Source organism: Colletotrichum truncatum (genome assembly GCF_014235925.2).
Source record: "Colletotrichum truncatum strain CMES1059 chromosome Unknown Contig_0016, whole genome shotgun sequence".
In the NCBI taxonomy this organism is placed as follows: Eukaryota; Fungi; Ascomycota; class Sordariomycetes; order Glomerellales; family Glomerellaceae; genus Colletotrichum; species Colletotrichum truncatum.
The window spans coordinates 143,142-170,556 of record NW_027222413.1 but is presented as its reverse complement, the minus strand read 5'-3'; the positions used below and the strand labels follow the sequence as shown (position 1 = coordinate 170,556).

Sequence of the window (27,415 nt, the reverse complement as noted above, 5' to 3'; positions counted from 1 at the left end):
TAGCATGTCTATATTCCAGGGACGGGCATCCATGATAAGTTGGAGGGTTTTCGTGGTCGAATACGCGCGGTGGTCGTCGAGGTTAGACTGAACGGTCAAGTGCGATTCTGAGATCCCAAAATCAATTTCCACTTCATAATAGCTTCTTGTACCCTCGACAGAGAACAGTTTTCCTTTGGAGTTATATTCGATCAGCAAATGTTCTATTCGGGTAGTTTCGGGATTCGACTAATGTTGACGTCGTGGCTAAGCCGCTCGTTGCCACTGCCATCTTCGTTCTGTGGCGCATTGAAGGTCATCTTCATCAAGCGGGTGATTAGGCAACTGAAAGGAAAAGTCGCCTTACTTGGAGGCATGGAGCACAATTTATGTAAGCACTACTACGCACCGTAGAGTCTTCTCGGTATGCAGCAAAGATTATCCGCAGAGTACAAATTTTATGACCTCATCTTCAGGCTTTCGCATCCTTGCAGGATGGTCATGCGCAGGCAAGTGTCATGCATCGACGGGCGCATGTTTTCATGTTCAGGACGGTCGCCGTATGATGCTTTTGGGAATCGCATTCCCACACGTTGGAACGCGGTGAGTCATACTACTTTTCCATTGCACATCGGTCATGCGAAAAACCATGGGTCCCTTATAGCCGTGCTGCAGAAATTGGCGTGGAAGCAGGCGCAGGATGAGTGCAACGCGGCCTACTGGCGTCTTTCACGGCAGGCTGCGTCTGGCTATCTGTTCAACCAAGAACACGAGCCCGAATCCGGGATGTTGACCCCTAATTGAAAAGCCTTCGAAGGTGGGCAACCTCGCACGCGGCTAACCTTGAACGGGCGTGACAGGTAATTAACCGGTACGCTGTATTCTCCACTTGGAAGAGGCGGGGCGCGGGGTTGTCAAACTGCGGAGCACTAGCCGTTTGCTACCACCAGGTTCTACCTCACCGACGTGCTACATAGATGCCCCGCTGCAACACGCGGCGAAGTTGGATGGTCATGCATTCACCGTGCAGGTGCCACGTCGTCGATGCTTTGGCATGCGTACCGGCCTTCAGGGGGATCAGCTGCGGCTGCAGCCGCTGGACAGCCACCGCCATGCCAGGCGGCAGGTGTTGTGCAGCATGAAGACCCACTCCGGTGTGTAACTCAGGGTGACAACAGACACCCCAGTTGCACCCGCATATCGAACCGTTAGACACGGCGGCTCTTGAGACGTCAGATTTGTGTTTGGGCGGGCCCTCCGCCAAGTACTATGACTACTTGCCTAAGTTGACCGATACGTATGCAAGGCAGGTGCATTAACTTCTCCCAGAGGAAGTCGCCGTATTGGGGTCTGCACAGCTGGGGGTCCGCTGATGGGCATCCGTACAGTTCGACACAGCCGGAGACGCTATCTGTGTTGAGGTTTCATGTTTGTACTGTAGCTTGAGCTCCCATGGCTTCTGCTGGGGTATGTTGTTCTCTGCTTTGCCGCCTTGGGATGTTGGCCGAATCTGCAGCTCTGTTTGGCAATTCAAGGGGACGGGTCCTCCGCGATTGGCTGGAGGAAGAACTCTGCCAACACGACGTGGCCAGTTTGAAGAAACGAGCCGAGAACGGTTACATTCTTGGGGTATCCAGTCCCTGTTTTGAGTATCTGAGGCCGGGGACTAGCAATTGAACTGTTGCCCTGGTTGGACAAACTCGTCCGACCCCGATGCGTGGCTACCCAGCAAAGGTGGCTAAGAGGCGAAAAAAGTCCGGTCAAGTTAAAGTTGGTAACCGCTACCTAAACACGACTGCTGCGAGTGAAAAAGGAACAAATCTGTCAACCAAGTTGATATTCCGCAAAACACCTGTGACACCTGTTCAACGAAGAGTAATGCTGGGCTCCTCACACCGGAACAGTATGTGTGCGCCACGGCCGTAATCAACCATGGATAGGTCTCACAACTTTTGGACGCCGTCGCTGCAGGCTGAGTTTCATCGCAAGCTTGCATCCCTCCGACAACTGACCGAGATCCCATCCGAACCACGAGCTTACCCTTTGCAAATGATGTCACAATCTCAAACCCACTCCCTTTCCACCAACGATGAGATTCGAATCGCCGATTGCATTTCTTTCCTCGCCCATTGTAAAGAGGGAGGTAAGTTCGTCTCAACGGTCACCTTGCGCGAACATCCAGACCGGTTACAAGTGGTACTTGCCGGCAACACAAAACCATCATCGAGCGTCTGCGAAGAACTCACGAAAATCACGGCTCAATTAAGCAACCTTAGCAGAGAGGGTATGTCTTGTGAGAGATTCCTTACGCTCAGAGCCTAATATTCATGCCAGGTGGCCTGAAACATACGGTTCGAGAGCTCCTCGACATGGTACTTTGCTTTAGCAGCAGCCGCATTCTTGGCAGATTGCGTCCGTCGTGGATGTCACGGCCCCGGCGTCTCAGATCACCACAACTTTCTCTGCAGGAAAACTTGAGAGACTGCATAAAGCAAATTCGAGAAATTTCGTGCGCTCCTGCGCGAATCGCACAGCTCCTCGAACTGCTGGAGGACTTGATGGAGGCTCTGAAGCTTGTCGACCATCGTGTGGAGATCAATGCCCTACCGGAAACTCTCAAGACGATCGTTATGAGTTGCGCGCAACTGGCACGTTTGGGGAGCACAAATTCGATAGAGGAACATCTGAAATCTTTGGGGTTTCGAGCACAAATTGCCGAGAGCTCAGAGATCCGCCAGGTTGATAAGCTGGCGAGGTACTTCTTCACATGCAGAGACCTAGCTCGACTTTCTAAAGAACCCAGCTATCGACATTTGTTCAGCCATATCGAGATCACGACGCTGGAGTCCTCTCCTCGCTTGGTTCGTCCGGGGAGTGTCCAAAATTGCTTCGTTCACGCGGAAATTCAACAGGTCTTCTACTTAGAAAAGCAGCCACATGCGCCAGCGCCACGAGCAATCGGATGCAGCAAGTCCGCATGCTATTTGTGTGATCTGTTCATTCGTACACATGGCGACTATGTGGTTTCTCAGACTCATGGTCGTCTCTACGAGAAATGGACCCTGCCTGATGTTGATTGGATGGACACCGCCCAGGCGGGGAGACTTCAATGCGTAGTTCAGAGCATGATAAGGGACATGCAACAATTGATTCAACGGTTCGAACACGGTGAACGAATTAATTATCGTTACCCGCTTGAAAGCCGGGCATGTCTGCCTTTGTTGAGTGGAAACAACTCAAGCCTAACTGGACGACGCGTGGAGAGTGAGGACGCAGTCCAAAGACGGCAAAGCAATGCTGCAGACGAGATGCTCCCTAGATGCCAGTCGTTGCCCGCTATAGTCTCACCTTTCATTAAGATCACCGAGCGAGACCTACCGTGGAATCGATATGCGCGGATGGGGCAAGGGCCATTGCACGTTCAGATCGATGAGCTCTCTATTCACCTGGAGTTTGCGTCGACAGCGACCGGGTTACTTTCGATCTGTCCTCAGCAATTCGACTCCTCCGACGAAATCAAGATCATGAGCGCACTTGACATCCCCACAAACGCGGAAATTAACATCCAACGTCCTCGAGCCTCACGGAGGCTAGCATTCGGGCTCTCGCTCAGGACAACCCGGGTTATTCAGGTTGAGTTCATTTGGGAGACACCTTTAGTTTAATAATGCTTCTAGGGCCAGTGCGATCCAGTACTCCTAGTCAACGGAATGAACGCAAGCATAACTCTAATAACAACCAGACCGCTCAACACCAAGGCGTACCCTTCCGTCCATTTTTCCAAATCTTGCCAGTCGATTGTTGTAGTCGCGTCGTCGAAGACCTTCGCCATCGCCAATATCGAGCGGGTTGTGGGGTTTACTCCCAGCACGTCCCTCATGGCCTTGTTGGAGAAGCCGGGAAATTTACTCTTGAAATTGCGTAAAGCTGGCCAAAGGGAGCTGGATTTCTCCATGATCTTGTCGACCCATTGTGTACGATTGAGAGTCATAGCTGCTGCCGCGTTGGTTAGTGCTTGATCAGTGTTTTTGTGCTCGGTATACAACCCTGTGAGTCAGAGAAGAGAGTCAAGGGATTCGGTTGCTGAGTCTTTTCGACCTGACGACAGTCGCTTTGCAGGCTCCACTGTGAGGCGGGCGATGTTCGTGGGAATGGCAGAGTTGCCCAGGCTGCCGAATGATTTGGACGAAGGGCAGCCGAGGACGGGCTAACATCGGCGCCCGGTGGCTGCTGGATTGATTGGGCTTTCCCATGTCCTCGGAGTGACGCCTCTCATCTCACATAATCTCCAGGCTCCAGGGCTTCTCCCAGAGCTGCAATTGGCCAACCATTACTTGTGGGTTGAGCCACCATGGAGAGGCGCTTTCCATGCCCGATAACAGGGAGATTCAGGCCGGTGCGACCCGATTGGCAACTGGCGATTTCCCGAACTTCCCGCCCCATGTTCTGAGAATGACCGCCCCACAGGTTGTTGGGGTTTCTGCGGCCAACCTCTGTGTCTGTGGCAAATACAGTAATGTTGCTGATGAAGAGGGAGTAGCATGTTCTGGCGTTCGGACTGTGACTCATATTGAAGCCACGGTGTTCGACAAGTCCCAGCATAATCCATTTTTGGAGTCATCAGTCACGTGGTCCTACGAGTACTATGTGTGAACACATGGCATTTCACACGGTATAATCAAGCGTCCGTGCCCTCAGAGACCTTGAAGAGTTCAACTCAACAGGACACTGTTTTCGCACCTAGCTGTAGCGAGAAGAGCAGAAAATGGAGGAGTAAGGATAAGTGGAGACAGTATGGGCTTCAAAGAGACCATGGCACAAAGTCAGAAATGTACGTGTAATCAGCTTTAGTTGCCCTTTCGGCTCTGCCGCCGGGCGTAATAAATTGTGTGTGTGTGTGTACTGTATGTATCTCTTCTCAAACTTATTGTTTTGAGACGCATCTTCTGCACGGTGCGCACCGAGCATGAGGCTTGTGAGGCTATTAGCTGAGGCTCGAAGCCGTGCGCTAGTCGAGTATCAGAGCATGCTGGGCAGCATCCCATTGCGGCGTCATAGGCATGTCCCACATCAACGCGTTGGTTATGGCGTGTGAAGGAAGAGGGAGAACCCTGGGACGGAAACTGGAAGCAGATACGGGACACCACGCACATTCAGGACGCTGGTTCTTGACAGAATACAGTACCAGTAAGTCATCTCTGGCTCTACTGTACCAGCGGTGATATCAAGGGTACTCCATCACTGATCACAAGGATAATCAATCAAGCCACTTGATCCACAGCTCCACAGCAGGATCACTAAAGAAGTTAAGTAAAGAAACCAATACAGTACAGCCGCGTTCGAATCGGATTCATGAGTTGTCCTGGACATTTTGCTACCCACTTACGGAGAAGGTACAATGACCCATGCACAGTACCTGTTACTGTAGAAAGATGACAATACTTCCTTGTGGAATCCATAATCAGCTCTTTCCTTTGCAAACACAGCGCTAAGAGCCCATAATGGCTGCCGCTATAGGCATCCTTTTTTTCTCTGGAAAGTGATGTGGAGACGTCCGCAATGCTATCGCGCCAAAATGTCTCCGCTGACTTTCAAGCTGCTTCTGGCCCTATATCGTTCCAGCCAAACCACGGGAGCCTGATTTGGCTTCATTCTCTCTACAATGAGTTCGAGTCAGCATTCTTACGGTACAGTGTATGTACTGTAGTAAGAGAGATGGGGGGCTTTATTTGTCCAAAAGCCAGAACTGGATCTACGCAACCTTTGAGTCTATTTCGGTGGAAAGGGCCCGTTAGCGCCGATACGGTTTACATTAGCGTAGGTAACATAGAGCCGGATTTGGATTATACCTTATGAACATCCCAACCCTTAGTCAGAAATCGTGCTCATGTGGCTGAAGCCGATCTACTGTAACGTGCTCGACATCATGTAAGGTTGAGGAGTTGCGAAAAGCAGCCATTGATTGCGATTTTTGAACACCGTGATGTTAGGATCTTAGGCTTCATATCCCAAAGTGCCATTTTGGGCTCCTCAACACCAATTCACGTTGAGTGTACAATGTCTGCCACCCAGTAGACAGAACATGTTTCTTATAAGATTGAGCATCTTGTCTCTGGCCTCAAACTGTATGGTACTGCATAGAACGGGAGACTAAAACTTCGCTACAAGCAGGATACGTCAGCAAAAAACCAAATATGGACAAGGCGGACCAAATCGCAGCGGTATGTGTCCTTTCTTTGTTTTATATTTTCTTCTGTATTAATAATGAATTTTCTCTTTCCCTATCAATCAGTGCAATATCTGACTAAATCTGCTGGTAGTGCTCTCAATTACGAGCTGTCGGGCTAGGCGACCGAATCATCTTTCCTTCCGACTGTCGATATCGAGATTTGGTGGCACCGCACTGGTCTTTGACGGCTGAGCTCACCCCCTACTGCGTCATTCAACCGGAAACCACCAAAGAAGTAGCCAAAGTTGTGTCAGTACTTAGCCAAGCGAAGGGCTGTCTCTTTGCCGTCCGCAGCGGTGGTCATACGCAGTGGCCTGGAGCAAGTAATTGCAGTGGAGGCATCGTCATCGACCTTTGTAGGATGAAGAACGTCGAGTACGATGAAGATCGAAACATCGTTACAGTACAGGCAGGTTGTCGATGGAGGGATGTCTACAGCAAAGCTGATGAGTACGGCGTCACAGTCAATGGCGGTCGTATGGGTGATGTCGGTGTCGGCGGCTTCCTGTGCGGCGGCGGCATCTCGTGGCTCTTGCCTCGATACGGCTTTGGTTGTGATATGGTGGTCAACTACGAGGTTGTTCTCGCTAACGGCGATATCATTCATGCTAATCATTTGGAAAACGCTGATCTATTTCTCGCGCTAAAAGGTGGAGCGTGTAACTTCGGCATTGTCACACGTTTCTATCTCGAGGCGATTAAAGGAGCGGAGGTTTGGGCGGGTATGTACATCTGCCAAAGTTCAACGAGCACACAACATATCAAGCACTTCGTGGATTATATCGATACGATTGAAGAGAAGACAGACACATCCTATTGTCTTCTTTGGGCTTGGTCTTCTGAAGCGAAGGATGTGGTTCTCTCCGTAATGGTTTGCAATACCAAGGGTGTTGTCGAACCCCAGGCCCTCTCCGGGGTTATGGAAGTCCCATGGACATCCAAAACGGTAGACAGAAGAAGCGTGACGGCGCTCGCCCTGCATCTGGAGTCGCCACAGCCCTTTTAGTAAGTGCCTTAATTAGCCTGTGGCACTTCGCTGGATCTAACAAGCTTACTTCCCTAGCAACAAATGGTTGACGGCTACCTTTGCAAACGACAGCCAAATTCTCACCAAAATTGTCGAGTTTCACGAGAAACTGATAGAAAAGCTTAAGGTTAGGATACCTGAAAATGATTTTAGCACCGTCTGTTGCGTACAGGCGCTTCCTAAGCTCTACGCCGAGCGAAGCCTCAAGAAAGGCGGGAACGTTATGGGCGTAGAGAGACTCGGAGAGAACTGCTTCATACTGTTGCTAGGCGCCCACATTAAGGTGTACAAGGATATGGAGTACGGGTTCAGGGCACTTCAGGAGTGTTATGAAGACATCGTCAAGGACGCCAAATCGAATGGTGTATTCAAGGAATGGCTGTACCTCAACTATTCGGATATGTCGCAGAACCCACTGCCGACCTTTGGCGAGGACAATGTGGAGAAGATTCGAGCGGCTGCATTGAAGTATGATCCCAACGGCATATTTCAATCAAGGTGTCCCGGCGGGTTCAAGATCAGCAAAATCCCAGGCAAGGACTGCAAAGAGACATAGAAACCAACTAAGCAGAAAACCGCCTTAGTCTGCGGTCATTAATTCTAGCTCCATTATGAACTTAGTTTGAAAGTCTAATTTTTTATGTTCGTCTGGTGTATTCAGCCAGCATTGGCGTCAGCTGTGACAATCATTTTCATACTGAACAGCCCCAGACCGAGTCGCTCACCATTTGCGTAGTCCGCTTGATGAATGGTGAAAAGTGGTCATCTCATATGTTGGATCAGGACTGTTATCGACGTCAGATGTAAATTCCTTTCAACTAGCTGTCACGCCACAACTAAGATGCTTTTGCCAGAGCCTTGGCCAATTCCGTGAAGTCCCCGCTCAACTGACATGCCGTAATACGTTCATTTGGTGTCGGGCTCAACATTCGTAGTGTTAGCTGATGAACCTGGTCTACGTTTCTCTTTAACTGCTCCCGTACCAGCCTAATGCTTTGCAACCAGTTCCACATAGCTACTGCTGCAGACGACGCGTCACTGCTATGTACGTCCGCAATCAACCATTGCTGTCCACTTTCCGGGATGGCAATGTAATCGAGTAGATATACCGCCACGATCCCCAAAGCATAAACATCACCTGGTGTCCCACGTCGTCCTCTTGAGAGGAACTCCGGTGGCAAATACCACGGCGTGCCGCCAGTGGAAGACTCCGCTGTTGTGGATGTTCCGAGGCCAAAGTCTATCAGCTTTGCACCTATCTTCCGATCATATAAGATGTTGCCCGGTTTGATGTCATTGTGGATGAGCTTCTTATTGTGGAGGTACTTCAAAGCTGCCGCCATGTCTCTGAGAACACGCTCTGCGTCCGAAGAATCTCCCAGGAATCGCTTGTCACCTTTGAAGTCACACCACTTGCTCTTCCCAAGGTCAGGCGCGTTGACATGTACCATGTACAAGACTTGAAAGTGAATATCGCCTCCAAGTAGTTGCACAATATACTCCTGCTATAAATTAGAGGCGGGGTTTCTACCGGAATGGAATCATCACTTACGGATTTGATTTGTTTGTGGGTGTCGAACTCTCGTTTCCAGGATGCAGCACATGAGTCAGCACTTCGGCCAGGCCTTCGCTTCAAGACCTTGACAACAATAGTTTGTTTAGGGAATCCCGAGTGCCTCGCCTGAAAGAGCAAAGCCCCTCTTGTATCGCAAATTGTTTTCATTCGAAAAATTGAGAATTCACATGATGGACCAGTGGCAAGCACCGTGCTGTGTTTCGGCACATCTATCAAAGACGCGATAGACTTAATCACCTGAAATGACGTTGAACCTTCCCGAGCGTTGCCTTCTGAACAGTCGACGTCTGCTAGTGGCCGCTTCTTCCTCGGCACCCGTTTGGGTCGGCAAACTAACGAAAGGCTATGTTTTCGAGGGAAGACTTGGATTTGAAAAATGGGGAAACCAGACGAGATGCACAGCCAATATCCTGGGCTGAGGGCAGCAAGGCAAGATCGTTTAATTGATTGCGCCGCAGCTACGTCTTGCAGGACCAGGGGCTGGAATACAAGGGGAGCCTCGGAATGGTTTTTGACTCTGACTTCATCGGTGGTCGCGTCGTAACACAGGTCGCACAGTATCGGAGATTGAATTCGGCATGTTGTAGGCCGATGTTCATCGTAGACGGCCAGACATGATGCTGGCGCACATCTGCGTACTGTCTTTGGCTTGGGGTTGACCAATTCTAGGCGATGCTGGCAATCGGTGACGTGGAGGGTCTCGACATCGACGGGTAAAATGAGAATCCTGTAAGATAGATGCTTCGTGTCCAAGTCGCAAATGTGGACCTCCAATGTTTGGGAACTTTGAGAACAAGTCCCGTCACCGAGAGCGTTTTGGTCTGCAAGATGGCTGTGCTTGGGGGCTCCGTGGTCCCCTTCAGAGAATGGGTTCGTGGCATCTGTCGTTTGGGTCATCCTCGAAAGTGGCAAGGCAAGCGCCAACAGTGATTTCATACATGACTGCGGAGTGGGATCTCTAGATATGCTTAATGGGAGCGCTAAAATGCGTCCAGCAAACTGACCATTGTTTCAAAGATATTCGTCAGTGACCAACACATTTCGTTGCAGGCGCCAGCGCGTTTGAGAGCGCGTATGCGGCTAAACATCGGATAGCAAAATTCACCACGGTACTCCTCCTGACCTCCTCACCTACTCCAAAGCTCCGCAGTTTCATACTAGCACAATGAGCACCATGGGGTCCTGGTCTCCCGATGACGACCATCGCCCTGAAGAGCTGCAACGGCAGGCGTCGAAGTTTGGTTACACTCCGGCCGAGATCATCGACGCCTGTAACACCGCAATGGTTCCAATTCTCAGTATCCAGGAATTCGAGAAGGTCGTTCAAGAAGTTGGTGATCAGGCCGGGTCCCCTCAGGAGTTTCTGCAACAATTGAAACAGGAACGCAACAGCAAATTAGCGAGTATGCAACGAAATTTCAGCAGCATATCTGACGAGTTGGCTGCGCATTCGTCCTGTCTATCTACATGGTGTGCCTCCATTCGGTTCTCTCGCAACCCTTCTATTAATACCTTAATCGAGCTACTCTCCGCCCAGACGAACAGCACGCCCAGCAGAAACGATGTGCCAATCGATATACCTGAGCCCCGAATCCCACAGAAGCGACCGACGAAGCGAGCGAGGAACCGAGGCGGTGGCAATGAACGAACCACGAAGACTAGAGCGCAGGCGACCGACTCGAGGACAACCAAACGCTCAACAAGCAGATACAATCTCCGCCCGAGACGGAAGAAGAATTCGCTTCGTTGAGCCAGGCTGATTTAGCTGTGGGATGCGCATGCAACAAATTTACGCTCGTTTAGCCAACTTAAGATGTCATCTAAGGGACTGATGTGAAGCCTTTTGACAAGCCGGGCCACAGAGGAGATTGAGACACCCTGACAAGCTGGGTTGGCAGAGACACGAGAAAGGCTTTGATACCGAGTCAAGTTGCTCAAGCGAAAAATCATCGGCACAATGATATCACGAGAACGAGGCTCTGTACGACTGGGAGGCTGCCCGTGCTGAGGCTTTGGCGGTTCGCCGAAAAGCAGTCGATTTCGGTCAGGCAGGTGTGTGGCAGCAGGGTTCACGACAGACCAGAGGATTGGTACTGCTGATTGTCCAAGAGCCAGAGAGCTGGACTGCTGGGCTCGCACAGTGAGAGCGATTTTCTTCACGGGGAGTAGTGCTAGGCAGAAGACAACCTCACCATGCGGCAAGCCGCCTAGAAATGTGACCTAGCGCAAGGTTGCTTGAAGACTGGCGAGCGTGAGGATTGGATAAACTGAGAGTCTCTCCTCTAGGGCCAGGCCAGGGAGGCCCCAAGGACGGGAAAACACATGCCACGAACGCTCAAGGGCGTTGTGAAATATTGAACAGTACCCTGGGGCCTGATCATATGTAAGGTAATGGCAGATGGGAGGGTAATTTTATACGACATGCATTAACTATACTCTATCACTGCGTTGTTCGTCATCCCTCGTAACTGCTTTCAAGTTATCTGCCGAAAAATACCCGCCGACAACTAGCTCTTTGCATAATATCAGGCCCGGTGCACGTATGCCTCATGACTGTCAATACCATTTCCACTGACGACCTGGCGCGGGACTGGACCGTCGTAACAATGATTTTTTGGCCATCAGGAACTCATTGCGCCATGTGGAAGGTGCCAAATATGGTTGATTAGTTCTTGGCCTCGTCGAGATTGTGGGTCGCCAGAACCAGACGATTCATCGTTTAGCAGTGCAGCCGTGACTTGGCTTGGCTAGGGATGGCCGCAACTTGGCGAGCGCGTGTCACTCCGTCCTACTCTGGTCAACCAGGCGCTATCATGCATGTCATTCTCAGGTACCAGTGTGCAGAGCCATTCCTTGGAGATACCATGTATGACGGGAGGTCTTGTACGCGCGCCCCTATTGATTTTGGCAATCGCTCCGATCTCGGGCGCCGAAGTTTCTTTTTCTGCTTGGATTGAGAAAAGGCCTGCACGAGGGCGCAGGTCCCGCGATACGCCGGGATGGATAGAATCCCTACAGCTGCAACATCAAGGGCCCTCCAGTCTATGCATAGATATGCGGAGGCTCTCTTCCGCGCCCCAATGTCACAGGAAGTACATCCATTTGCGTCGTTCCAGAGGTGGCATTAGCCTCTGCAATCAAAACCAGGTTCAGCTTCCACATTCTGACGAGCATTTGTCAATAACTTACATATGTATTGTGCATTTCGACGTAGCAAAACCTGGCGCGAGTAGGCGATTATGGGTCCTCGGAAAGTGGCTCTTCAGGTACATTCCAACCCCGCACGATTGCATGATTGGGGTGCTACGGTGTAAACTTTGGCTGGCTCGGTAGGATGCGGCCTCCCGTCATGCAAGCAAACGCGTCCATCAGTGGCGGGCTGCCGCTACCTAAAGTGGTATTCCCCGCCATCCCTTTGTTGTGGCAAAGGCAGTAACTGTCAACAACCTACCTCCAACTTTACATCAGACACAATCCTGTCAAAAAACGCCCACGAAAAGTACGGCATATTTAGTTCACTGCCCTTTTCTCATTCTCATAATCCAATGGCAGATTTGCTCGTAACAAAAGACAGATTCTTGGAGACTGTATGTCTTGCCATCAAGTCCAGCTTCGCGCTCCATGAAACCATACGTCGCTTCCGAGATGAAAGAGCTCTCAAAACGGAGCTCAGGGAACTGATTAGAGTCTCTGGCTCCCTTGTAGAGACATTCCTCGACAGTCCAATCCTCTTTCTCGACAGCTCTACCCTCAATTTATCTCTTCTCGTGGGACTACTCCAGCGCTGTAGCCAGGCATGCGATGATCGGGCGACGCAGATACGTCTTCAGCAGGACGTCGAATTCACAGCTCGGCTAGCTGTATATCGGTTTAGTGTTAGTATTGCCTTAGTAGATGCAGGCCTGTGAGTGACTCCAACTCAGCGAACATCTTTCTCAATTTTTGTGCTAAACTGCTGAACTTGCAGGCGCCGGGTTGATATTTCCTTTGAGAATCTCGACACCTATAGCGACACGGTTTTCGATACCGCAGACCACTTGAGGGCCTACCTCGAAGATCTCCGCAAGCAGATTGAGCGCCTCGGGACTGCCATGGGCTTGCAAGCGATATTCCAAGAATGGGGAAACACTCTGGAAGTTCTCCACTGGTGTGACCAGCTGAATGCGCGGCTTCAGGAAAGGAGAAACACTCTGGAAGTTCTCCACTGGCAGCTGAATGCTCGGATCGCCAAATCTCAATCAGTATCAGCAGAGCACATGCATTCTCCAGGCCGTACATCGGCACGCAATGTTCTTCAACGTTTTCCGCGCGAGATTGTTCTGTCTCTCATAGATCTTTTCCACGACCAAGACACACAACTCCAGGAGACGGTAGACAGTTACAGCCAGTGCAAACAAATTCTGTCGGAAGCTTTGTCTGAAGCAGCCCATACCTCACCAAATGTCATCGAAGACATCAATTTAACAAACCAACAATTTAGACTTTGTGTCTCAACAACCGGTACACTGACTTCAACTAGGAGGCTACACATCACAGACGGATCCCATTTCCTAGGTGGGCAAATGTCAGACGCAACAGTGACGTCTTGTATCAAAAGTCTCGCACAGCTTAATGAGCAAGTTAACTGCCTGGGCAGACCAGTTATTTCACTGGAATTGGCGAATTTTCTCATGCATGCTTATCGAATACTTTGGTCTTGGCACTGTACTAGGAAATGAACATGCACTCTGCCTCTAGGAAGAGCTTGGTTTCGAGATTCTGCTTGAGGAGATTTGGTTGATCGGCATGATCCATGGTGCCTGTAACGCTCCGATTTCCCTTCACCAGCCCGCTAGATGGCCTCCCGGTGCCCCACCATGGCACCTGATTTATACGGTACTGGGCCTTGCCATATTGAAACGGCAATATTTGTTTTTTCCATGACACAGTGGTATCGAAAAGCACAGGCAGAGCAGTCAGAAACTCGCGAAGAGGAGCTTCGAGTTGCTAAGGATAAAGCCCTCCTCATTCCCACCCCCACTAATGGCCGAGCGTCGTCATGTTATATTGAATCAAGTGCGGGCAGACGATGAAGGGACCCTAGGGGCGCACGGAGTAGAGAAGGTTGGGAAAGCGTTACCCTCGCATTAAACACAACATGTATAGTTCTTTTCTCGTTGGAATGAGTGTTATTGGATTCCAAGGTAACGTTGGGCCGTTACCACATCACATGGCCGACTGTCGGAACGAAGCAGTGGAATGGCTTGTAGTACGTAGGCAAAACCACACGACACCACAAAAAACCTGACCTCCGATCCGTGGTGCACTCCCCGTCGTGGGTCCGAAAGAGTGACTCACTATCTATAAACAACGTCTGAAAGCCGTTTGGATAGGTTGGGAGCCTGTCGTAGGCCTGATCAGGCCTACGAGTGACAAGCCTTTCACATATAAACGTCATCAGATTGGGTTTGATATGCCTTGAGGGCCGGCTTATTTATGAAAAACACGTTGCTTACGCTTTCTCTAAAAGATCTGTAATGGTTGTGTACGATGTCTCTTCCATCCTCCTATGGCCTTTTACTCGCGCGCTGCCCCGTGCCTCTACATTAGTGGGCCTCATGCGCTTTCAAGCCCCTTCGGTTCAAGAGCAAGAAGACGATCGTCATACTTCGCCCTATGGCCCCTACAGTTGGACTGCGCTACTAGATGTACTAGGTTCGCCGTTTCCCATCAAGCTGGCGGACGAATCTTGCAAGAAAGAGCCATTCACTCCGCTGTTGGGAGGCGTCAGATGGGGAGAGCCTTCCCCACCGTCCGGTCATCTCAAGTTTGAAACTCAATGCTATCGCCCATCAAAAGTGTTGATATGCACAATAAAGAAGAAGTGCTGCTTCCAAACAAAGCAGAATATTTGCAGCTCATCCTCTCTGTTTTGTCCAAAAGCAAAGAATGATGAGCTTGCGAATACATTGGATGATATCGAGATACGTGCTCAACGCTGTATGACTTTACCGCAATACGTAGAGACGTATAGGAGGATAAGTATTGTGCGTGGCTAGACTCAAACTATTCAGGAGAGAACCCCTAATGAAATCAGAATAAAATAGGATGCGAATGACGCTGATGCTGTTCAAATCATCTGGCTCGTCATCTCCAATTGGCTTTTCTGTCACTTAGGAGGGAATGTTAGTCGAGTAATGTGGCCGGCTGTAGATGAGTGTCTTAAATAACGGAGCTCTTCTTGTATCTTAACAGCACAACAATGGTAGCTGGTCCAATGGAAGCAGGCTTAGCGTCATATTGACTCTGTATTACATCACAGCATCACATCACAATTATTGAAGTTTCGGGCACAAAAACATAATTCTTTTTGTCGAGCTCGCAAGTTACTTCCTGTTGCAATGGTCAGAATACCGGGTTGAAGTGCCGTACGACACCAATTCCCCCTTTCCATTTCAGCTGTCACGAAGCGGAGAGCCGTGTCGCAACGGAAGTGTCACGAGCAGGATCAGCGGCGCCGAGACGGGCACCTAGCAGGAGGAATAGCGGAAACAGGATTTAGAATAGAAAACATCTACGGGTCCCATCACCGTTACACAACCGTTGGGAAGCCGAGGACCGATAGTCGTACCGACCGGCGTTATGAACCACTGCCCAGCTAGTGGCTAGACGGTTATAAAAGTAGTAGGCGTCATCTTGTAAGGGATAAGGAGGCTAGAGATAAATGCAGTCACTATTTCATACCTACATTTTAGTGCTATTGTTCTTGACCTCTTTACTCTGTACCATTAAGCCCTTGACATCAGCCTCCCACTTCTACTGAGTTCTTGGTAGATAACTGCGATTATTATAGTACCGTGACAATTTTAATGATATGAATCTTATCCCACTTTCCGTGTATTATGAGTTCCATGCGAGCACTCTCAAACTTAATTGAACTAGTCGTCGTCCTCGCAAGAACTTGGTTGTAGTTCAGGAACATGGCCGCCAGATTTATTGATGAGGCATGATGTTCCTGGTTCTATGATTAGCACTCTTCATCATTCAACTAGTGCAAATCGCCATTTTCATACCATCAAGTATAACAAAAAATCATAACAGAATATCTGGCGACCGTTTCAAGGGGTTATGGCACAGAGTTAAGAGGTCAGGTAGGTGGTAATAGCAACTGTATTTATTTCTGGCCTCCTGAACCCTCCAGGTTTAGGGGATCTCCTCTTACATTGGCTAAAATCCAATGGCTGGATGCCGGTGTCTGGGGGTTTCAAACATCAGTATTTTGCCCAAATGCCAGCACCCTACTGCCCCAGTTCGCGGGACATTCACTTCTCTGTGACAGACAGTCTCACATCTTTACTTCAACATTACTTTTAGAAGGCTACTGTAACTCTTCACTACTTCTTTCACCACACAATTGGAGCAACCTGGTTGCCCTGCTCAATACATTGCGTATGATCCACCAAAAAAGTAAGCTGTCACCCATCTGGCCTGCTTAGTCCTTCTTCATCCTACCGCCAATGAGTCGCTGCTCGAGAACCACTGTTAGTGCTACTCCAGCGCGACAAGCCTGAGTCGCCTCCAGGCCGCGACTGGTTTCTTCGAAGCTGACATCGAACGAGACTGCTACTTTGGCGACCTCCTCATCGAGAAACATATTTCGTCTTATTGAGTGGCTTATCTCCAGCCCCAAGATCAAACCGGACATTACCCGTATAGGTGTAAGAAGAATTCTTCAACGCGCGGTGAAATTCATTGATGTATGTTGCATATGAAAAAAAAAAGAAAGAAAATGGAAAAAAAGCTGTAGAAGCAAAAGTTAAAGAGGATGTGAGAGATGTATTCCTCTTGGCTGCCTGTTAAGTCGTCTATTCATATTGGTCCTGGGTGGCCTGTAGCCGGTGGGCGGGCGGCAACGAAGCTACTTCTACCCGGAATCTCGACTCTTGCAACAATCAGAAACTGGAATAAGTCTTGAGCACTTTCCCACCATCATCGTTCGCAACGGTGGGCAGTTTCTCGTCATCTGCTTCCTCACGCGTTGCTTGGAGAAAGATTATTGACAAGGTTTGGTTCCCTGCGGGAGATGGGCAACGGCCTCCAGAGAAAGGCCAAGAGCTGGAACATAAAGGCTGAGCCCGAATGGAACAGTTGAGGGCTCTGAGAAGGTCTTTGTAACAGCACACCATCCTTGGTTCTGAAAACATTCTTTTTCATCATGTATGTACTGTAATATAACATGCCATGACATTTGATTAAAGTCAAAGATTCCAAACCGTCACTAAAGTCATTTACTTCGTCGGTAACTGCATCCTTGAGCTTTCCCCCAGATTCGCATTGACGACTTGGTTAAATCTCCACTGGATTTGTAAGTCTTTCCTGCGCGCGACATCTATAAAGTTCATAAGTTTGCCTCCAGCGAAAAAGTCCCCATTAGCAACAAACTTACAGTATCCTTCCTGCACTCAGGATGTAACACGGCTCAAAGAGCACCCAAAGACGAGGTCTCAATTCCATGCTCGTTGGGTGGTGGAAGGTGAGTTTTATCGCATTTGCTGGATGGGTTTGTGGACTCATCCACTTTTACACCAGCCACATTCGTACCTCGTGGGTCAACCCTCGCCCCCTGTGTTAATCCCGTCATGCTTGTCTTCCTCGCGATCGCGTCTGGTAGGTATTTGCGTGTGGATCTCCAGTTTCCCAAGTTCCGATTGCAAAGGTCGAGGCCCCTCTTCTTGGACGCGAAGCTCCTCCTTTTCTAGAGCGTCAATCTCCTTTTTTAGAGCGTCAATCTCCTTTTCTTTCTTGCTGATTAGAAGGCTAAGGAGTAATAAATTATTCTCGCGTTGGGCAGTTGTTGTGAGCTCGCTCTGTGGTGATTCCTGTTCCATCGCCGAACTATCTTCGATTTCGACCATCGTGACAAAAGTCGAGGTACCTTCAATCCACTGGTGCCACTTAATGAGCTGGTCGGTAAAGTGGCAATTACTATGTGTCAATCAAACTAATGTGACTGAACATGAATAGAACGAGGGAAAAGATGCGGGATGCCAACATTGACGATGTCGAAGGGAGAATGAGGATCACACCGTCTTACCGCATATTTACTAAAGCAACACAGTGTGATAGCCAACGCGACGCGTTCTATGTTACCTTTGTTGGCATAGAAACGTGACGCGTCGGCGCAATGTTTATCCATTGACGCCAATTCGAAGGTTTGTCCCCCTTTGAAGAGGGTAAGGTAATAATCAAGAAATGGATGCAGCCAGCAGATGGCACCAGCTGGTACACAAAGCCAAGTGGACACAAGTCATGGTTATAAAGTCGGGATTCCGCTTATTTCTTCCACAATTATGCAACATGGGTCGGACATTAAGAGACATTGAAAGAGCTCTTTTTGACTTGTGGAATGGTTTGAACGCCGACGTAGACAAGGACATCCTTAACAGGTGAAGAAGGCTGTCGCGCTGTGTACTGTACACTGGGAGTGTAGGCTTAATTAAGTCTCATGATTGGGTGTGTTGAGCTTCCAGAAGTTGCACTTTTTGGTGCCATGATAAGGGTTTCCGGGCTCAAGCAGCCTTGACGTCATTATGAAGATGGCTTGTAGCTGATTCGATGATTATTGGTGGTTTCTGTGGCTCCTGCCTAGATGTTCTTTTCCACATTTGGTACTGTAAATGGGTGCCGTAACTGAACAGGCAGTCTTCTGCTCCGTCCCTAGTTTTTGCTTGGATTTGTCGCTGTTACCCAAGAGCCTCAGAAATGACTGCCATTGCAAGGCCTAGTTCAAATACCCTCCAGCAGGGTTTAATGCATGACTCAGTACTGCACATGTGTAATATCGTATATAGAACGTCCACGCGACACGACTTTGCCTTGCGTGCTTGGCTGTTTGAAGTTCCCCAATCTCTAGTTCGACAAGGATCTTTTAACAAGACTAATTCAGATCGGATCAAACTGAGTTGCACGTTGTCAATTCTAGATGTATGGAGTACTCTGGTAGTGGACCTAAACGCCAACTTCGCCATGGGGTAGTCCTTGAGGATCACTAAGCAAGTCAGCCTGTGCGTGACTAGCTCTCGCTTTAAAAAGTGGAGATTACTTTCGCGTCCACGTTGTTTGGCGCAAATCCCAACCACCACACCGTGTCCTTTTCCCCGCCCTTCACATTCTCTCTCCAGCCATACCCACTACATCTCACACATCTTTGTCTCCGTCAGCAACCGTGGAGTCTTGGTTCGCGACCAGAGTACCTTGTAATCCTCTTTCGTCGGATCTTCACATAACTACCCGCTGTTCCTTGGACGACTCGCTTCGCTCATTCCCTGTCATGTCAACCCCTAGCGCCTCACTTTCCCAATATGAACTGCCTAAGGACATGACAGGAGAGACTCGTCAAATTGCCGACGAGGCTCTCAAACATTTTTCGCTTAACATGTCTTCTCCACCCCCGGACGACATTCCCTTACCAGTTAATGGTTGCTGCTGCGAGTTCCCTAGGCATTGTCATTAACAAAGTCATGGATCCCAGTCATAGAGCTAAACTGGGGAACGAAATTGCCGATAGAGCAGGCTCGATAGAGTAGGCTCCGTGAATGATATACATGGGACGAACATACTTACACACGCGGCTGAGCAATACAAGATAACGAGGTACTCCCTGTTTCTATTGGATAAGTTCCGAGTGCTAACGTTTTGGTTAGGAAACTAAGGCAGGCTGTTTTCGCGAGCATAGCTGAATTCCTAGCCTTAGATGACAAGCTCCGGCACCCGTCCGGCCCACCTACGAGAACCTGGGACGAACGATCAGATTGCGCGACCGCGGGTGACAACCAAGATAGCGAGTGAATAGTAGGCGATAATGCATATACATTAGAGCTGTTGGCGATATAGTTAGGGAGTTGTCGCCTAGTTGCTAGGGAAGAGATGGCTGCACCTCTTCTGTACTTGGACCAGGACCAGTGCCATCAAGCTCAGACAAGCTTGTAAATCCACGCTTTTTGTGCATGAAAGTCTGTTGATGGTACTATCATTTAAGGGGTAGAAGTAATGACAGATACCTGTCTAGCGGTACGGTAGCATAATCCACGCTGTTTAAGCAATATTGCGACGTCAAGCTGTGCGCGGTCCAGACCTTACGATAACACGTCCTGTTCATCGTCCGTAATTACCAATCCAATACGGACATCTCTATTGAGTGGTACACTTCTACCTACATGTCAGGCGAGCTTCAGATTTCGCGGAATTTTCGCGGACTTCCTATGCTGTCGCTCATTGATTGGAATCCTTCCGTGGAACATATATCTGGAAAACGCGCAGGTGCGGTCCTGTCCCGCTTTAGCGTGTGTAAAAATACAATAGTGGTCCATGTAATTGACCATCCGAAGCTAGCCACGCGTGCCACGCTGCTTTTAGCGTTGCCGGCCGCCCCGGTGTTTGGGTAAAGTGGCAAACTGGATTGAGTGATCCGTGTATGGCACTGTATACCTAATCTCAGGAACTTGATGCATTATCCTAAGATGCCAATCAACAAGGCGTAGGGCTTGGAGCGACATCACCCGGGCGGGCAGTGCCCAACGGATTCAAGAAGTTGCAATCGCGAGATAACACCCTCTTTGGTGACTTTGAAGAAACCAGTTTGCTATAGTAACTGCAGACACAGTCCAAAAGGGCACTCTCGTCCCTAAGCACAATTGCATGAACCGCCACATACTCCGTGTCTAGTAAATACCACGGTCTGAGATAGCAACTATAAACTGGTAGGTTCCAAATTTCTAGATGTCAGCGCTTGAAGATGGGGTAACTCAGGCGCGAGATACATACCTAGTTATATGCTGGAGTCAGAGTCCTCATCCGCCGCATTGTTCGCAGTCTCCGCTCCTTCCGCACTCTCATCAGGCGACTCCGTGACTGAGGATATGGTGGCGATGAGGTAAGATCGTAGACTCGTGGCGTTCAGGCAAGGCTGTTCCACAGCCCCTTCAGAAGTCGGTGCTGAAGATCGCACATGTTTTCTCCCTATCAAACGAAGCGCCCATTCGCATTCGGCTTTGAGGCGCGGCTTGTCCGTGTTTCCTGCATCAGAGCATGACCTTCATAAACGCCACGCGCATCAGTCCCATCGCAAAAAGTAATGAAGAAAGGGCATACCTAGGAGAAGAGTAAATTTGGATCCCAGAAGTGAGTCCTGCCGCTATGCTTGTGAGATCGCCAATGCCGCGGCCTCTGTACTTTACCTTCTCCCAATCCCGGAACTCATGACATTCTTCACGTATCTTCACAGCCAAGGGATCAAGGCTTTTGTCTAACTCAGTGCAGACACCAAGGCACATTCTCAATACAGCTTCCAAGGGAGGCAGATCGACCTCGTCAGGGGGTGAAGTTTTGAGCCATTGCAAGTGGCTGAAGAGTAATCCGAACTGGCCCTGAAAGCGGCACACTGATGCAAAATCGCTTTTCGCAAAGCGGACGACATTGTTGATCTTGTTCGCGATTTGGTAAGCCGACTGAAGCACCAGCTCGTAACTTTTGTCTGTCATGACTGTGAACTGTGTGTTGATGAACAGCGACGCAATGAAAGCCAATTGCTCTGCTGCGAGCACCGAAGGAGGTAAAGCCATAGATTTATGGCTGCAGGCTCCAACCTGCCCACCTACGTAAGCAGCGAAGGGGCAATTCCTGTTGGCGCTAGCAAGTGAACAAGATAATGCTTAAGCTGCATTTTTAGTGAGACGCAGTTCGAATGCCTGCACAAGGGTGCAGGGCACGGCGACCCGTCGGGCGCGGATTCGACAACTAAAAGAATTGGCTGGGGTGGTGCCTCCGTTTTTTTCTTCCTCCATATCGCCGTTGTGGACTGGTGCGACCCCGCGACGCTCGGAGTGGAGGAACGGCCACTGAACTTGGCACCCTAACATTCTAAGTCATCCACAGTGCACATAGCGATACGCTACTTTGCCTGTTGACACAATGATGTCCATGCTGAAGCGTTGGTGTCAGTCATGCGTCCTCGTCACTCTGCATCATGCAGGCTGGCGGCTCCGTGATTGAGGCCTCGGCCTGTTGGCCTGCCCCTGACCTGACCTGACGAGTCTGCCTTGCACGTGTAGCCTCAGCTAGCCTGACTTGGGACGCGCCTCAGAAAACCACACAGTTACCAGCGAAAGCTTCCCAAATGTCAGGAAGTGTGCAGCACAATGGCTCTCTCTCCCTCTCCCTCTCTCGTTCTACGGATCATCGAACTGGGCAGGCGACCGCACTGAACGCACGGACCATCTGCAAGCCCCTCACATTTACATGTTCACACACGCAGTCCCTGTATGTAGCTCCCGACGAGCAAGGCGCACTGCATTCGCAGCCCTGGTCATCCTCGGCGAGTAGATTTGAATGGAGATCAACTTGAGACTCTTACCGCGGGACAGTGATGACCCGCCGCTTCACGCCATAGTAGAGATGGCCAATATCCCTCTCGCAGCATGCGATGACTGATTCAACGGCGAAGTCCCACATGCTATCGACGAGACCGAGACGCCGAATGCACTGTTGCCAAAGTATGTTGCATTTTCCCTTGTGGAAGACCCACAGATCTAGCTGAGGTTTCCTGTAACCACGCTGTAAAATAACCGCTCGGCACCACTGACGACACCAAACACATCAAACCCCCGCCTTCGCAACTGCACCTTGACCTCCATTCGCCCTGGAAAAAAAGCAACAAGACTTTCTGCGAAGATGAAGATGCGTAGAATCAGCCGCTTGTTGAGTTAAAAAAGGAATGAACGTGGCGAACCGATTTGAAAAGACGGGCACATCCAGAAGTACATGTGATTTTCCATGTCGCCATTGTCATCGAGGTGCTATTGCCTGAGTTCTTGACATATTTGGGTGCTCGTCCATTCGCACGCCATCTCAGCGGCTCGGAAGAGGTTGTTAGCGTAACTGCCATGAGGCGGCGGACGATTGATTGGTGTTACGTCCTCTACGCTATGTGGACCATGCTGGCGACCGTTTACTGGCCACTCAGCCGCGGTGGTATCTTCGGCAAATTCTGGCGAGCAACCTGCTGTATGTGTTGTCACGGGCAAGGCAAAGCCTTCAGCTGACCCTGCGAGGACGTATGATAGTTAAGTCTTCGGCGGACGTGTCTCGGTGGATTTTTCTAGGTTTGGATATTGAAAATACGCTAGGTTAAGCTTGACGCTTTTTGAGACTGAATGTAATGTTACATTGATGGTTATTTTCTGCCTTTGAAGGATGTATTACGTTGGAAGTTTCCTTGGCCAGCAGCGTGATGTCGCTCCAGGCTTGCTTCAACAGCGTGCGCAATTTTGTCGGTGAACATTTACTGAGGGTACTTCGTGGTGCGAGTCAGAGTGTCCACATGAGAAGTTCAAGGCATTACTTGCGGCCGCCAGAGTACTTGAGGAGCGAATCTTTGGTTCCAGAAAGATCCTTTGTCGACGGGGACCCTTTGCCAGCATCCTACCTACAGCTCCAACGAACGTAACGGGCCAAGACCACTTTTCTTCCTAGCATTAGTGTGACGATAGTGTCAACGCTCACCGAACACACCGAGCTAGGTGTGTTTTACGTAAGCTACATGAATCGCACACCGTGGTCGTGTAAGTAGGCGCTTCCTCACGCATTTACCCTCTTTCTAAATCAAGTCACTCTTTTACACCTTTTCTAGCCTGATTTCTATGTGCCTAGTTCGTCACAATTAGATAGGTTCAAAGCTTCACAAAGTGAGCACGGAGACGTTCAGTGACAACGCTCATCGAGACGTCCCGCATCTACCCGTGTGAATCCAGGTAAATGATCACACGAAGAGGTAGCCGCAGAGGCAGGCAAGTACCTGAAAGTCACCTGTGCATTCGTACAATAGGACCACGCAGGAAAGCAGTGAGATGCCACTCATATGTAAGAGGGACCAAACGAATCTCAGAGAGCAGGTGGGAAAGGATGTCTAGGATGCTGATCGGATTCGTACCCAGAGGACTCATAGCATCTTTCTTTCATGTTATTAAAAATGCATGGATCACGTTCCGTCAACTGCCGCATTGGGAAGAGCTTCTGATCTTGTGCGTCACGGAATTTATTTGGCGTTTTAAATCTCAACAAAAAAATGCTCAAGATGAATTAACTGCAAGTCTGAAAAGTGAATAGTGGTTGGGAAAGGTAAATACTGAAGATTTCAAAGCAATTTCTGCGTTTATTTTGTCGTTATCGATAGCTTATCATTAACAAAAGGTTGTAATTATCAGCTTACGATCCGAACAGTTCGTTGGGACCAACACCCCTGCTTTTTTGGCAGCAGTGACATTAGAGTTCTCAACTTCCTGGCTAGAAATGCTTCAGAGGCTTCGCACTCCCAATGCAGCCAACCTTGCGTTAGTTTGGAGGAAGTTCTGTCGTTCTTGTACGCAGGTGCAGGGTAATCGTCAATTCTGCATGATTGCGAATTGCGATCTCGATGGACAGTTTTAGGGTTCATTCTATGGGGAAATGCACAAACCCTGGCCTTTACCAAGGATACTTATTCTGTCTATGAGGTCGAGTATTAAAGAGTCAATAGTTCCCAATGCCGGGAATTTTCTTTGATAGGTTTCAATTTATGATTTCACTTCTCGTCGAATAAGCCTTGTCTCGCAATACTATCACAGTGTCTTAACTTTGACCATGGCATGCGAGGGAATCGGTTTAGGAAATCAGGCTATTTTGGCTAAGATTGACAAGCTGAGAGAGTTGAACATTGGTGCAACCATCCCATTGCCCCAGGTGGGTCAAACTCGCGGATTTATTTTCAGACAACTCATTTCGTGACAGCTTCTCGTCGTCGGAGATCAGTCGTCTGGGAAAAGTTCTGTGCTGGAAAGCCTTACAGGGTTCTCTTTCCCTCGCGCTCCTGGTCTCTGCACTCGCTATGCGACTCAGATTACATGCTGTCGCGAGCCAGAAACGTCTATCCGCATCTCTATCATTCCTCGCCCCGGCGCAGATGAAATCCTCAGGGCTAAGCTTCTTGAATTCAAGCGCCAAATGTCGGGCATGGATGGCAATGACTTTGCCCAGGTCTTCAAAGACGTTTGTGATCTCTACATTGCTCTCATATTGCCCACGCTGATGATACCGTTTCAGGCTAACGTTACGATGGGCATTCGAATGGATGCAACTCAGGAAAATACTGGGCTTGCTGCGTTCAGTGAAGACATCCTCAAGATCGAGATCAGTGGCCCTGACGTCTGTTCTTTCCAAAGCCTTAGTTCCCTATTCTATGACTGATGTCCTGAATAGCAAGAGCATCTAACGGTGATTGATGTCCCGGGAATTTTCCGGGTTCCCACGCCAGGTAAGCCATAGCTGATCCACTAGAGGGTCATACGCCGACTGACGGTCACGCAGGACTCACCGCAGAAAGCGATATTGTGCTCGTCGAGAGCATGGTGAAGTCGTACATGGCAAACAGTCGAACTATGTCAGTCCCGAGGGTTCCCTTTCCAAGAAGGTCTAGTTAACTCGTGGCAGCATACTTGCAGTCATATCATGCAGCGTTGACATCGCTACTCAGGAGATTCTCAAGCTTGCCGAAGTTGCTGATCCTGACGGTGTGCGAACAATGGGGGTTCTTACAAAGCCGGATCTCGTTACCGAAATAGTTACCCAAGGTGTGATTATTGACCTGGTTCTCGGAAAGCGCAGTACCCTCAAACTTGGATACTACATTGTCAAGAATCGTAGCGCAGACGACAATATCTCCTCACTTTCCGAGCGTGCCGCTGCCGAAAAGGCGTTTTTCATGGCACCTACTTGGTTGCCGATCAGGGACCGCTGCGGCACAACGTCTCTCAAGCTCAGGCTCCGAGAACTACTTTTCCAAATTTCGAAGCAAGAAATTCCCCATGTGAAGTTGGACATCGAGCAGCGTTTGCGTCAGAGCAGGGCAGATCTAGAAGCAATGGGGCCTTCCCGATCCGACCCGAGTTCGCAGAGGATGTATCTGGGTAAGCTGGCCTCCAGGTTCTTGGCCGTCACTCAGTCTGCTTTGAACGGTTACTACGCCGGCGATAAGATATTTGGCAGGCTGCCTCAACTAAAACTTATAACGAAGATTATGAAGCTCAATGAGGTCTTCTCAAACATTTTCTGGAAACGCGGTCACAAGCAGCATTTCGGGCCTACGTGGGATGACGAGGGTGAGAATTCATTTGGACGCACCATCGATCAGCTTCCCTTTGAGATCGACCTCGCCAGATACCCCGAGCTCGAAGGTGTAATCCGTACGGATGGCTATCAATGCCCCAAGCCCTTGAAGGGTCCCATCATGAGTCACATCGAGGAGGTCTTTGAGTCAAGCCGTGGACCTGAACTTGGAACAGTAAGCGACTCTAGCTGCGAATTGCATCACTACTGACTCATAACACCTTTTTTAAGTTCGGCGGAACGATTCTTGCTACGGTCTTTGAAGAGCAATCGGAGAAGTGGGAGCAACTCGTGATGTCTCATGCGAGCAATGCCATTGCCCTGGTCCACGATTACATTTTCCAGCTCCTTACTGAATTGTGCCCAGAAAAGCAGGTAAGGGACAATCTATGGGATGCTATTTTACTTGAAAGGCTGGTGGACTCGTACCAGCGGGCGATGAGCCACTCGCGGTTCCTTCTAGATATCGAGAGGGGAGGTATGCCGAACACTTTCAACCATTACTTCAATGCAAACCTTCAGAAGAAGCGGTGCGAGCGCATGACCAAAACTTTCAGCGCTATGGCTGTACACTCACCCTGGAATGATGAGAAGGAGCGATATGTGCCTATGAGTAAAGTTGGTCAGCATGCTGTTGACAAGGATAACGGGCAGCAAGTGTGTGAGGATATCCTCGACACACTAACGAGCTATTACAAGGTATCACGCAAGCGCTTCGTCGACGTCATTTGTCAGCAAGTAATTTTTCACCTTCTGCTCGAAGGGAGCAACAGTCCGCTGAAAGTTTTTGACTCGGAGCTGGTCATGAATCTCAACCACGACAAACTGGAGCAGATCGCGGGGGAAGACGCGGAATCGAAACATCAGCGGCAGGCCCTAAAAAAGGAGGTGAAAAGCTTCGAGGAGGCTTTGAAGATTTTGCGATCTTGAGTAAAAGAAAGATTGTAAAGAGTGGCTTCCGCAATGTCTAACGTAAACCATTTTGGTCGAGCGAAGCCATTCAATCTAAGAACCAGACAGTACACTACGATGGAGTCGTTCATTTATAAAGTCTAAAGCCCGAGAATGTCAAGCTGAATGAGCCATTATTTAGGCCTTGAAGAGGATCAGTGTCGTGAAGTTTCTTCGCGCCACTCAGCCCGAACTGCCTCTCTGACCTTGCTTATGATTCGTTACAAAATCTCTAGACCATTCCATCAAAATGTGTAACAAGGTAGGGTGCCGCATGCACAAAGGGCATTGGACGTATGCTGGTCGACAGCGGTGCCAGTTTCAGCGCTTGTAGTCGGTTGGGATCGGTTCCGTTAGTACAATTGTTGTCTCAAGAAGCCGGCCCTTATGACAGGCCATTGCCTCATCAACTTCTAGTCTCAAGAAGGGTACGTGGAATGAATCTATGGTTCCTTGTATGTGAACCGACCGCTCGTTA

The 27,415-nt window shown here is 49.5% G+C and overlaps 6 protein-coding genes across 6 annotated transcripts; 5 read left to right on the top strand and 1 right to left on the bottom strand.

The window, feature by feature from the left end:
• Positions 1–1,911: 1,911 nt before the first annotated feature.
• Positions 1,912–3,644, top strand: CTRU02_215460 (uncharacterized protein; the record flags this gene model as incomplete). The annotated part of the gene is made up of 2 exons (XM_036723840.1): positions 1,912–2,263; positions 2,314–3,644. The coding sequence occupies 2 exons, from the start codon at positions 1,912–1,914 to the stop codon at positions 3,642–3,644; spliced, it is 1,683 nt and encodes a 560-aa protein (XP_036584523.1).
• A 2,529-nt stretch (positions 3,645–6,173) lies between these two features.
• CTRU02_215459 (uncharacterized protein) lies at positions 6,174–7,791 on the top strand (the record flags this gene model as incomplete). Its single annotated transcript, XM_036723841.1, has 3 exons — positions 6,174–6,200; positions 6,300–7,213; positions 7,272–7,791. 3 exons carry the CDS (start codon positions 6,174–6,176, stop codon positions 7,789–7,791), a joined length of 1,461 nt encoding a protein of 486 aa, XP_036584524.1.
• A 280-nt stretch (positions 7,792–8,071) lies between these two features.
• On the bottom strand, positions 8,072–9,708 carry CTRU02_215458 (uncharacterized protein; the record flags this gene model as incomplete). Its single annotated transcript, XM_036723842.2, has 2 exons — positions 8,072–8,737; positions 8,788–9,708. 2 exons carry the CDS (start codon positions 9,706–9,708, stop codon positions 8,072–8,074), a joined length of 1,587 nt encoding a protein of 528 aa, XP_036584525.2.
• A 268-nt stretch (positions 9,709–9,976) lies between these two features.
• On the top strand, positions 9,977–10,561 carry CTRU02_215457 (uncharacterized protein; the record flags this gene model as incomplete). The annotated part of the gene is made up of 1 exon (XM_036723843.1): positions 9,977–10,561. One exon carries the CDS (start codon positions 9,977–9,979, stop codon positions 10,559–10,561), a length of 585 nt encoding a protein of 194 aa, XP_036584526.1.
• Positions 10,562–12,356: 1,795 nt separating this feature from the next.
• On the top strand, positions 12,357–13,529 carry CTRU02_215456 (uncharacterized protein; the record flags this gene model as incomplete). Its single annotated transcript, XM_070206466.1, has 2 exons — positions 12,357–12,715; positions 12,779–13,529. The coding sequence occupies 2 exons, from the start codon at positions 12,357–12,359 to the stop codon at positions 13,527–13,529; spliced, it is 1,110 nt and encodes a 369-aa protein (XP_070059844.1).
• A 10,936-nt stretch (positions 13,530–24,465) lies between these two features.
• On the top strand, positions 24,466–26,916 carry CTRU02_215455 (interferon-induced GTP-binding protein Mx1; the record flags this gene model as incomplete). Its single annotated transcript, XM_036723846.1, has 6 exons — positions 24,466–24,564; positions 24,613–25,026; positions 25,081–25,135; positions 25,189–25,261; positions 25,312–26,161; positions 26,218–26,916. 6 exons carry the CDS (start codon positions 24,466–24,468, stop codon positions 26,914–26,916), a joined length of 2,190 nt encoding a protein of 729 aa, XP_036584529.1.
• Between the last annotated feature and the right edge of the window lie 499 nt (positions 26,917–27,415).